The following is a 13,923-nucleotide window of genomic DNA, read 5'->3' as shown; positions in this document are numbered from 1 at the left end:
ATTTTTTTAAATAATAAATTTAGCATGTTGGAATTTATTCATTAGTATATTAAGTACTTTAAAGATTTTTAACATAAAATACCATTTTTGTTCATAAGCAAAGCATATGGATACACCGCTTCAGGGTGGTAATTACGAGTATCTTAATAAACATTATGAGAAATAGTTTTTACATTTTTTCAATCTAATGGGATCTTCCCCCATTGAATAAATAAAACGTATTATAACGCAATAATCTAAATGTATGAATAATTAGACTATCCTGTAGTGGCGATGGGTGGAGGTAGGGTGGATCCACCATAGATAGTACAGACTAAACTTTGTCAGTTATACGTATTTGTTTACATTGAACTAAGACTACAATTTACAGATGGTGTTAATTAGTTTTAAAAATTCAAATTAACCCTGGGAAAACCAAGCCATAATACGTATCTGTCCATAAAATATTTAAAATTATGCTATTAAATTATACATCATTTTGGATATTTAATAGATAGAATAATATTATAACTACTATTGTTTGGTTTAGGCAGGATTCAATGAATTATAAATTCTAACCAACAACATGATGTGTAATGTATGTTCTTAGTTCAACGAAAACAAATAAGAATGAATGAAAAAGTGCAATATATAAACATATTATATTCTATTAAAATGTCAGTAGTGCCAATCGGCGATTGCCAGCTGTTCTGCTAGGCCTATCAGTCTGAAGTAGTATCCGACGATATTGTGAAGGCCAGATTCCAGAATAGACTACGCATATGACCCCAAATTTATATTGGCAGAGACGACATGCAAATCGGCGAAATGTCAAACTGTCTTAGGTGAATAAAAATCCATTCTGAAGGAAAAATTCTATGCATACTTCACAATTATATTAAAATCCAACACCGCCAAGCCGTCTGCAAGATCTGGCGAGACAGACTGGCGACCGCCAACTGGCTCAGCTAGTCAAAGATAAATGCTGTATATTTCGGAGACAGTTTATTCGATGACTATATCAATTTTGGAAATCGATACAATATTTAAATCATTGGAAAGTTAAAGAAGACGTACTTATTACAATTTTGTCATCAATTTTCGATAGAAAACGACTCCCCAAAAAAGAAAATATGTATAAAGTCTTTGACTGTTATTGAGAAATTGAATTCATAAAGCTTACCACCCATTTATCTATGATAGTATATTACGTTGTTGTTTTTTTATGAATATACGACTTCATAATAATAAAGCTAAATCAAATGCATAAACTATCGGCTGAGTTTCACGTCTGGAATCGCCCGATAGGAAAAACGCTGGCTAATGAAAATTAAGGTTTTCATGCTGTCTCAATAGATACGTGAGTGAATATAACTTTTATATAGCATGAATATTAAATAATTATACAATATATGTTATAAAAAGTTAATAATCTCATTGAAAAATGTATTGTACTGTAATGTATCTGTAAATGTAATGATTGATATTATTTGCATTCATATAAAGAAAACAGTTCTCTCAGTTATATTCTCTATCATTATATCAAAAACTTATTCATTAACGCTTTGTGAGTATATTGTAATATTATATACATTGACTTTTACGGTCTTGAGAAAATCTAAGTTATACTCAGATAATTTGGGTCATAATATGAAAATATATTGAATATAAACGAGGCATATACTTATGTGAAAGTTTGTTGGTTGGTATATTTACAAAGAGCATTCCGTCCGAGATAATTGAACTACGGCAATAAATCAGGAAATGTTTGGATTTAAAAAAAAGGTATCATGCGATAAACTAAGCGGAATTCCACCAAGTCGATATTAACAATAAATAATATTATTACAAATAACAATTCGAAATGAAAGTTGAAATGTTTTAACCCATTTTCCGAGACAGGAGTTATTAATGGTGGACTAGCTAGATACCATTATACATAACTGTAAACTATACTATAATAAAATAGTGATATCGAGCCCTCGAAACGACCATGTATAAAAAGGTCCTTTAGGTGATACAACGTCGAATGATCTAAGGTTCGCTAGGAGGACTGGTATACTCTCTAAATCTGTGAAGAATAGGACATAATCCATTGAAAATCTCTAATCGATCAGAATAATGATAATCCTGGAGTGTTGACCCAGCAGTAAGTGATGGTGATTATGATGGTGACCAATAAAATACACATACCACTGAGTCTAAAATAGTCCAGCAGGTGCTTTGTCAGCACCAGTAGCTTAATCCACCCCAAGCCTCCAAACCATGCTGTCGATTTTAAGATATTGCTCCAGGATTTTCCACATAGAGCGTGCATGTTTCAATCATATATCGATAGATCTGAATTAACTCATACTTTTAAGTGTTTGATTAAGGTTAAGGTAAGGTAAGGTAATTAACGATAATATTTTTACTAAGCGACAAGACGCCATTGGATGTTAAAAAATATACCAGTTAAGTTTTCATGTTTTGATTTTTGAATTCAGATCAGTCAGATTGTATAGAATACACAAGGTGTTGATACCGCCTCATCTCTTTCATGAGAAAAATTCCAATGCTTACTCTCACAAAGTCAACTGACTGAATTTACAGTTATGTTTGTTTATGGCAGCTGTGTAAACAAAAAACGTATAGTAAAACTAATTTCTTTTTATGTAGTAAATACAAAAATAGACTTTTTCAATTTATATCATGTCCCGTTTACTTTAAAAATAGGTATATTCTAAAATTATTTTGAAAACATCTGATTGGATTAGCTGTATCGCAAGCGGTAATAAATTAGTTCGCAAGAAAGCAAGAAAGGAGCATATCGATCAATCATCGCCATAACTTTTCTATAGATTCACCTCATTCTGCCTGCGTCATCATAACATTATTCTTATCTAATGAATTTCCTTGAATTGTTGGAATCAATGGCGATACATTATTACCACTGGAATAATTTTAGGTCATTTTAAAATAATGCTGATGAAGTATAGTATTTCGGGTGTGCCAAGAATACCTACCCAATACGTATCAACTTTCGACTTACTGCTCAACCATAAAAATTGGCATGTACATTTTTTACATTTTCTGTTCCGCGTCTGAAATGACATACCAATACCGCAGTGTGACAAGCCAGAATTAACGTTTCCTGATCTTTGAGGTACCTATGTGAGAAAAAGCATTTGTCAAAACCGTCAGTTAGATTGTTTCTAAACAGTTTTGTATCGATGTGTGGTTTTCAACTTAATGTATATTTTTTAGATACTGGTAAATCGAGATATTGAAAACAGACTTTTGTGAGAGCTTGATTGTAATTCATTCAACTAATTCTTATTTAGAGGGTGCGAATGGGAGGGTTGAAAATATGTAGTGACATTAATTTTATTTGAGAAAATAATAAATGGAAGCTCGAGCGGTAATGCAGTTTACTGCATTTTCATTTGTTTTAATAATAAATGAGACATGCTTTCACTTATTATTATTTTCATTTATTTTGAAACAAGTGAGTCACTTTTTCACTTGTTGAACCACGAATATATCCACCATTTTCCAACTTATATTTGGAAGTATTTTCTTTTATGGTACTAATTGGCAATTCATGGTGGAAATGCATTGTATTAATACTCAAATAAAACACAATAAGTACCAAAATAATGTATTGCCTGCTCAGTATAACTCTTTTCTCATTTGGTACTTTTGATAATTATTCTTCGTCTTGTCTTTTGATCATGTGCGATCCTAATTGCATCATAATATGGAACTCCACAGAGTGGCGGTTTGTATTAACATATTTTTGATTTTTACGAGAAATGGGCGTTAGCCACTCGTTTAACCTATTAGGTCCATACTCTGACTCCAAACGAAAATTGACAAACAATATGTATACTTGCCAGACCCACGACTGTATAAGCTCGACACGGATTCTAATAATTAAGATAATTATTACAATCCAGACAAATCAACCGCGAAAAATTTCTTAAATCAAGTAAATATGTACCCCTGCAGCGAAGTTTTACTTGGTCCACAAGGGGGTCCGATACTATTTGTTTTTAATTATATCGGTGGTTTTATAACTATAATTCAAATTTTACTGATTATCATTTTCAACAATGAATATTCATCCTAACGGTTGGGTTGTTATGTATATATGTATAAGGTCGACATCCATCTAACATATTATTGCACTCAAGTTCGCCAAAATTAGGTACCCTAATTATATAATGAATACGATTTATAAAGAATACTTGAATACCTACCTATATTGTTCATCGGTAGGGTATTTCGTTCAGTTGACCGCTTGCAAGCTGTACGCAAACACCGCCCACTGGCATCACGTACACGCGTTGTAAACCAAACAGTTTTTTTTTATATATACCTATTCCTTTTTTGTAACAAGGAGGTTTTCCCGCGCTTTATGACTCGCCAGAGATTTGAATTCATAAATCTTGCAAGAGCTTTTCATTGCTTACACGACGGCCCTGCGGCGCTGCTAACTGCAATGTACCGTAAGGGGGGCATAAATTTACTAGACTAGACAATTTATTTCTTTATTATCGAAGTAGGTTTAGGCCAGTTTCTACATGCATTAATTTATTAATTTCCTCATAAATATCATTTTTTCTTAGTATTTAGCTATTAATATTTTAATGATGTTGAGTACCAGCAATAATTCCATCATTTCCACGAATGTATTCCAAAAGTTTCAGTTTTGCCTGCGATGCGTTGAGGAATCGTATGGAAATATAATTGAACGTAGTTATGCAGAATGTAGCCAGTCCACAATAATGTCGAGCTGAGATAATGGCACATTAGTAACAACATGATTGTTGAAAATGTATGTAAAATGTCAAATTGTAAATAGTATTTTATTTCAAGAATATTTTTTTTGCGGCTTGGCTATTTTCAGCAGAATGTAGAGAAAACCTTCTCGCATCTGATCTATATCATATCTCATTTTTTTATTTTTTGTGGACTGGCTACTTTCTGCATAACTATGTCCAATTTAGGTTTAGGTTTCTGTAATGTTTTTATTGTTAACTAAGGGACAAATCTTCCAATATCGTATCATAAAGATACGGCTGGTAACAGTGGCGCACCCAGGGGGGGGGGGGGCAAGGGGCCCTGGCACCCCCCAAACATGAGAATTATCAGAATGATTTTAAACATTGAAATTGAAAGCCAATAAACTATACCTTGGGCTTAGACAAATAAAAACACGGCAAAAAAAGGATTTTAATAAATTTCTAACAAAAATTTCGAAACACTAATGTCGGGTTTTTTTAGAAACCCAATCCTTAATGGAACTGTTAAAAAAATCTCGGTGTCCACCCGAATTCCGAAGTGGTGTAGTTCATGGCTGGGGACGGCTGACAAGGCTCTAGCCTGGGGGTTCGGGCTGTGGGGGGCCCGGCGTGTCAGGTTCACCAGATAAGTGAGATAAACACACATCATAAATTAGTATAAAAAGTAGTAGTAAAAAAAAGTCGCTATTATACTTCATGGCCGTGAACATTTTAGATTATATAATTGTGCAACATTGTTTTTGATTATTATGTGTCGATACTTGACAGCTCCATTATTAAAGTAGATGTATTAAAAATCGCCAATAATTCACTGTATAAGTACCCTTAATTTGAACTAAAACACAATTTGAAAAACGTTAATGTAGTATTTCACACTGCCTTTAATCTTAGCGGTAGGTAAGGGGACCGCCAAATATCGTGTGCAATAGACAATACCGATAAACGAGAAATTAGGCTGTGTTGTGTTGAGTAGGTTTGTGTATAAGTTAAATGCACTAATACTTTTTTGTCCATTTTCAATTAATATTTTGGAACCTCAATATTAAAAAACCAAAAATCGACGATAAACATTCGGCGAAAAGAACGACTACGCCCACTAGTCGGTGGTAGTGTAAGTCAAAAAAACATTTTTTTTTCAGTGGAATTCGGCATACATATTGTTGCTCTCTAGACCAAGCGGGTAGCACAGCCGATAATATTTGAGTATTTTTTAGCATACTAGGCGCACATGTCCAGCATGGTCGCTGTTAATCACTTCCAATCCGCCAGTCGCTGATGACACGCTCAACTGTTACCGCCATTATGCCTCCAATTTAATAAAAACTAGGAAAAAATGTACAAATATACCGCCGTGCATTGTGAAAATATGTAAAAATAATTATATGAAGAAGAAAAAGAGCCTATGGGGGTAATTTACATTCTCCTCCTTGCCTCACCCCCAATATTAAATCCTAGTTTCGCCACTGGCTGGTAAATATCTTAAATATATTTGAAGTAGGGATTTTTAAAGAAAATAAAACAATTTCATCGCCATGCGCTTTCTAAACCTTTCTAAAAAAGTTTTTATACAAGTGGCGTAAAAACCTTCGCGAAATTGATAATATTTTAACTCTCCTGTATAATTATGCAAAAAAATATATAGCCGGGTTTGAAGACGCAACAACAATATGGTGAGTACAAGGTGACGTATGCATGAACGATTAAAATACCACCAAGATTGTGGACGACACGTCAGAGTATTGTATGTAGTCTGAAAGGATGGAAGTGAAGGGTGAAAGCTTAGACATTTACTGAAAAAGTGTATTGGATATTAAGTTTCGTAATATCACAGTAGTCATACATTTATTAGCCATAATGAAGTTGTACTGTAAACTATGTATTTTGACATATTTTCAAATAAATTCATTCATTTTATCGATACATGTTACAGCAAACAAAATCCCAGTATGCACTGGTGAGAATATGTTATAAAATCCTTATAAGAAAAATTAACACCACAATAAAAATGTTCTTAAACGTACAATATTAAAAAAATATATAAATAGCTACATTGCAAACTGAGAGAATGGTTTGATTCTTCGTTTACAACAAAGTCTACGCGAATAAGAAAATTACAAACAAAGGAAGCTTAGTTTCAGCTAATTTGCCTTATCTTCACTTCCAGCAAATGATTCATATGGCGAGAAATGCATTTCGTGGTTTGGAACGTTAAAAGTTTGACACATTTTTCGTGAATTTATGAACACGAATTAAATTTTATGTAAGTATAAGTAACTGATATGACAACAGAGATGAAAACCGGCAACAAACAAAATATTATTTCAAACAGAAACTTGGAGAGTAAATTTAAGTTAGAATAGATTGTGATTTTATCTCTAAGTATGGTATTATTTAAAAGAACGTGTTATCTACAAAAAGTGTTATTTTGAATAATATGACAAATTATATTTATTTACTGTTAGAGGCTACATATGGGAAATACTACATACCGCTGACATTAAAATGATACATTTTTATCCTTACCCACAGACAATTGGTGAATAACGAAATAAGAAGAATTGATTCAGGTAGCTTTTCAAATTTGAGCCACCTGAGAAGACTTCGACTCGACGACAATCGACTGACGGAAATCCCCACTCTCGCTCTCACGCAACTGCCAAAGCTAGAAGTTTTGTAAGTAACATGGAAACTATTGCCAGTGGTTTAGTTAATCCTGACCAGGTCAGAACAATGCTCCTGTAAAATTTTATGCCAAACTGCGAAACTATCAAACATTACTTTTTACATAATATAACAGTTTTTTCTAATAAACTAATAAAAAATAAATAAAACTTATCACTTCTCTTTTACTTTAGAATGAAAATTCTAGTGACCCATTTCAGTTTATTTACAAGATAAAATACCACAGATCGGTCTGTTAACACATGTTCTGTGTGTAATAAATAAATATTCACTTTTTATTATGTAAGCATATCAAATTAACATAATATGTTCTACTAGGAACATTGATAGATATATTTTAATATTATTAACTCATATTTGATAGTAGCTAGTATCTACGAAAAGGATCTTTAAAGCTACACCACTGGCTATAGTTAAAATGATTGTAATGGCAGTAAAAAATGAATATGCGAAATTAGTAAATAATGATTCAAAGTAAATATGACGATAAAATAATAGCCCCTACTCACAAACTGATAATTAAAATCATACGATATATATATTTGGCATACATGATATATCCCCGATTGAAGTATGGCTGATTTTGAGTTGGGCTACTATTTTGTATCCAATTATATTGTTGTCAGTTTGAAATTAATGCCAATATTACTTGTATGTCAGTTTGCATGCGAATTGTGTGGCTTAATAAAATTATATACTTCATAATATATTATGTATATTGTTATCCGTGGGTGGCATTGGCTTTCTTCTAATATAATATTATGTATGATTATATTTCAAATTCTCCAACGTATAACATTTTTCAACATTATTTCTGACAATTATTATAATAAATATTATAATGCATCAATATTTCTCTATGTTTTAGGTACAGATAACAATAATATATTTTCACCAATAAAATGTAATGTTATTTGAGTAAGGAATTACATAAATTTTAATGTTAAATAATATATAATATTATGAAAAATGATGCTTACTATAATGTAATATTGAATTAATTTCCAATTAGTATAGCCATGTTATATCTGCTGATTCAGCAAATGATATTATGTAAAATGTTAAAGATGTCCTTTTGGACTGAATGTATGTAATTACACAATTGTTTTTCCTTTATATAATTATTTCCTATAAGTTTAAAGCTCTTGTTAACAAAAAAAAATCAATTGCTCATTTTTGTGGCTTGATTGAGAGCTTTTTGGGTGTGCTAAAATATGTATTCACTGTCTTTGTTTTCTGACACCGGAAATAAGTTATTCGTGAAGCTTTTAGCTCAAACAGCTTTTTGTTACGCGTTTTTAAGCTGCTATAAGTGTTTCCTTGTATACCCTATACTTTATTGGATTTGTTTATCTTATAATAAATATTGATATCGATACCTACATTCTCTCCTTGACATTGTATCAATAAAACTATAACAGGTATAATCTTACAAATTTTATTTCACCACTTAACGAAAGTAGCTATTCAGAAATATCCTACCCACGCGAATTGAACCCCATTTCCATCGCTCACTTCGATAACCATTTTTTTAAAACAATCTTTATTATCAAAGTTTATGAATACTTGTTTTTATCTACTATGGAATTTGTGTACATTAATTAGAAAATATTTTCAAATACTCCGCAGTAAAGCCCATTTCAGACGGGACACCGGTATCGCGCTCGATATAATATAGGAGGACTTTGTATTCGAATAAAGGGGCCTTTGTATTATGTTTATGAACGCCCCAGAGCTAATGCGTCAACGCATGATTTCGCGTTATAAATTAAAACATAAAACTGGCTACGGTAATAAAAACAAGTGTATCGGCGGCTTGAGAATGTAGCGGCCGACGGAAAAGTGTACCAGACACGCGTTAACTCATTAGATCTGGGGCGTTCATAAACATAATATAAAGGCCTCCTATATTATATCGTGCACGACACCGGTGTCCCGTCTGAAACGGGCCTAAGATGTATAGAACGTATTAATATTATAGTTCTTTAGTAGTTAATGATTTATTTAATCGTATGTATTTATTAATATTATACTTTGTTCAATATATTTATATTTAATAAATCAATAAGTATAGTACGAAATATTAATTATTAATCTATTATGTTTTGGCGATAATTAATTCATTATATACATACTAGTATTATATTAATAATATTATACATATCTAAATAATATATTCCAATCACTTTAATATGTGTGTAGGTACCTACACAATTATGTTTACTGATGTTCCTTATTAGTGTTCGTCTTTTATAAACTATTACATAAAATTATCGTGAAGTCTTACAACCGAATATATTCCGCTCATGTTCTTTGATAAATTTCTGCCCGTTTTAATTTATCACGTTTTCATTTCCTCTATATTGTCTATGAATTGTTAATTCACGATTTAGTAGAGCAAAACAGGTCAGACAAGAGTATTTGGGTCATTTTTTTTTTTAAAAAGGTCGCGAATGCGGTAGGTCCCATAAGGGATATTGTAACAAATCAGACTAATCAAAATGTCTAATGACGCACAGCGATGCACATTGTAAATCACATGAATAAACATTGTAAGTTAATTTCTATATAAATGACATATAAAACAATATCCTGACACAATTTCAACATTTACTATAAATCTATTTTTATGATATGGGAAAAGCTTATTCAAGCTAAAAATAGATGCCTTCAGATGAAAGAATGTTTCCTAGGATACGTAACATGACATTATTATGTTAGTTATTACGCGTATCAAGTACGATATATTGAAATACATCTTGGCTGTATACCTATTTATCAATACCTATAAGTATTATGCTTTTATGAAAGTAGAGGATATCATAGATATAATAATTATTTGTTAGTAGTGGTGTAATGTGCTGTATTGTATTAAATTTAGATTCTGTTAGAAACAAACAGTTTCTGCGGAAGCTTCTATCAGTAGAACAAAAAAGTGTTTTAGATAACTAAGAATGTTAATTGTTTTAGGTAAATACCTATTTTATATTTGAATATTTATAGTTTATGTAGAAACATACTAAAGAATAGCAAGTAAAAATCATTGTATGGTGAAGGATAACTAAATCTAGTGGGTATTACAATTAATAAGTAATAGAATTGGACTAAAAAAAATCATAACGATTTATGAAGCTTTCTTTTAGAAATGGAATTTACAACGATGATGTTATGATAATATGTATCTAATTATTTTATATATCTGTGATATACTTAATGCTTTCTGCATAATATTATATCTACCTGTTATGAGACCGTCACGTATTATTTTATTTTATATCTCATACTAATCATATTGTATTCTTCTCTGAGTGATCCTTTTGGTTGACCTATATATTATTATATTATTACAAATTAATACAATAAATAAGGATAGATTATAATTTTAAAACATCGGATAAATGTATCGGCAGTAATTATTTTAATAATAGAGATTATTTTTTATATAATATTCTTGCAGCAATGCAGGCGACTCATTTAGGTGTTGGTGTCGTTACTTTCAAATAACACTAACGCCGTTGCAATGTGATTTCACCGTGACCGCAATGCCAGAAGAATCTTTTCTTCCTCTATCTAAATGAAAGATTATACCTACGGTTGTTTTTTGCATGTTGCTTTTTGTTACTGATTTATCCTGTCTATTGAAACGTCTTTTTGGTATTCCGGCAGTGAGAGAACGAAGTGACACTATTTTGTATTTGGCCACTTGTAACGGTACGTTGGAGTTATAAATGTCATATTAAAAACGAATAGGTATCATAAAAAAAACATAATATAATAGTCACAAAATGTAAAAATTGATTTATTCTTCCATCCGATTATATGAAAAATACAGCACAAAAAAGTAGTGATGTTTCTAAATAGTATTCAAGAATGCTATCTAAAAATCTGTGAAACTTATTAGCGCTTCAAAACGGTGAAATATTAAATAATCATAATTTCCAAGCGCACTATAAACTGCACACTTCAGTCATTGTATCCTATCTACCTGTGGGTATATGAAAAAAATCGGTGTGTGTACTTATGTACGCGCGTTAGAAGTTATACATCTTTGGCGTAACAAAACAAAAACACAACTTGTGATAAACTAGATTCTTTGACTAGCTCTTAATTATTTTGTTAAATTACACACTCAAGAAAAAGAACCACTTATTGGAACGCCGTTGGTCTATTTCTATACACTTAAACTTATATTACTAACTGACGTTTAATCGTTTGTTTACGTAAAAAATTGCAAATGGCCGACAATTATAAATTCGCTACCTGGGCAACGGAACAATTCTAAACTATAATATTATACTGTATAATCGTCAAGATTACAGTATCATACTGTGGCGTAAAGGTAGTGCGTTCGGCTGATAACCGAACAATCGGTGGTTTGAATCCAATCGAGTGCGTTTTTTTCGTGTGAAAAAATAAATTATGTGTTACATGTCACACGCCAAAAATACACTCTCATCTGATTTCCCAAACGCGCCAAAAGAACTATAACTTCAAAAAATACGTCACGCCTGTCGGGTTGCTTGTCATTTATATATTTATATTTTTTAAATTCATTGACGAACTATTTATATGTGTATGCAGGCCATGTGTATTTTTTTTTTTTATAAATAATTACACTTTTCAAACGTGCTTTAGAAATTTTACCAATTTTCCATGTCATCGATTACCTACGCAGTATTAATACACCAAAATCAATATTAGATTAATTACATAGAATTTCTGTAAAAAGTCATCGATTACTTTCTTCCAACAAGCAGTCGCCGACATCGATAAGCATACTGAGTTATGATTAAAATAAAATATTCGTGAAATTATATATTTTTAAAGGTATAATAATTAGGTAGGGAATACCTACAATATTTTTTAATCTGCGACAATTGATCTGAAAAAAAATACTAATGATCTATGTTTGTTTAATTACAGAAATATTGCCTACAACCATTTGACTGACATTCCAGTGGGTGCATTTTCTTCTATGCAACACCTAGTAATATTGTAAGTATAATATATTAAATATTTTCGTTTTCTTTTATTAAAAATGGTAAAAAAACCACTAGGTGCCTTCTGGTAATTTTTTCTGTCGAATCAAAATTGATTACTCAAACCGATAAAACCGAAAAACGATAAAACCATATCATTTGACAGTATTATATAAAAACGAAAGTATTTTCCCGAAACGATATCAATTTCATTATTTAAAAATTTGTTTGTAGCCTTATGTTTTAGAGAAAATTTATTCTCTCCTTAAGAAGCATAAATATATCATTCAAAATAACAGTGTCTTAGGCCAGCTTATCGTAAGGAAGAACTTTGTAACTTAAATTAAGTTAAAGTGGCGCTGAGATAGAATATCAAATATGTAGTTTGGAAAGAATTCCATTTATTATTAATCAAAATGCGGTTCATTCCATATCGATGATCGAAATTCAATTACGATAGCTCTATCAGATAATTGGATAATTTTAACAAAACCACATTTAAGTTATCGTTGTTTAATAATAATTAGAATAACTTTTGAATGACTTACGTGTTAGTCTATTTTACCACGTTTTTATTAGCTCGTATTCTTGTTTGTCTGGTACAGATTTTTTCTTGTGTGTCCACTACATTTTTTTTCTTGTTTTTCCAAGATTTGTATTGGACGATTAAAGATTTTTAACTAACTTCCCGACTAGCTAGACATTTGAAACTTTTAGAATATATCAGAACACGATTACAATGTATTCTTTTAATACTTTTAGCCATCTTGAAGCAGAATTGAATTCATTTTCAGTTAATTCTATTTTGTATGTTTCGGAAAAAAATCGTAAACACTATTATTGGTTGCTGAAAATATTTCAGTATTCTATATTTATTCAATATTTCTATCAAGTACAAAAAAAAGTATTTATAATACATAGAATTGTCAAGTTTATATGATTCAACAGAAAATTCAAAAACGTGGTGGTATATAAGAAGTTCTTTTTATCTTGTAATTATGTATTTATTATTTATGCAGTCCCGTATAGAAGTGAACTAAATTTACTGTAGAAACTCTGTAATATCTTTATCTAAGTATAATTATGAGGTTAAGAGAATAGAGCAAATTGGAAGACTTTAAATTGATTTGCAGTGTTTAAGATGTAATTTGGAAGCGCATATTGAGGACCCTATGGATAGTAAAGATGGCCAATTTCTTCAGGCATGAAGAAATAAATTCGCTACACCCGAGGGCTCGGAAGAGAAAAGAGGTCTTAGGGAAGTTTTATTATTCTTGATGATACTTTAGTAAAACAAATCGTCAGTGAAATCATTGAGGGCTGTATGTGATACTCTATTCGATGGTTCACAAAACGAAAGATACTATATATTGCAGCTTTTGCCATACCTCCCCTCCAGCCAGGCAAATAGAAGAATGGAGAAACTGCTAAGTGGAACATTTTAAATTTAATGGCGGATTTTAAAGTAAAAAAAAAGATAGAAGATGACAAAGAAT

General features: G+C 31.2%; 1 protein-coding gene across 1 annotated transcript in view; it reads left to right on the top strand.

The window, feature by feature from the left end:
* The window catches only part of rk (G-protein coupled receptor rickets), a 71,272-nt gene that overhangs the window by 11,718 nt on the left and 45,631 nt on the right, over nucleotides 1-13,923 (top strand). Inside the window, exons 3-4 of the mRNA XM_085940186.1 lie at nucleotides 7,296-7,439; nucleotides 12,372-12,443. Of these exons, the coding sequence (XP_085796312.1) occupies nucleotides 7,296-7,439; nucleotides 12,372-12,443 (216 nt within the window). The remainder of the gene's footprint in view (nucleotides 1-7,295; nucleotides 7,440-12,371; nucleotides 12,444-13,923) is intronic.

The sequence above is a fragment of the Rhyacophila brunnea genome, unplaced genomic scaffold, assembly GCF_057557595.1.
Source record: "Rhyacophila brunnea isolate RB1 unplaced genomic scaffold, BYU_Rbru_1.0 scaffold_12, whole genome shotgun sequence".
Taxonomy (NCBI): domain Eukaryota; kingdom Metazoa; phylum Arthropoda; class Insecta; order Trichoptera; family Rhyacophilidae; genus Rhyacophila; species Rhyacophila brunnea.
This window is presented reverse-complemented; position numbering and strand designations above follow the sequence as displayed.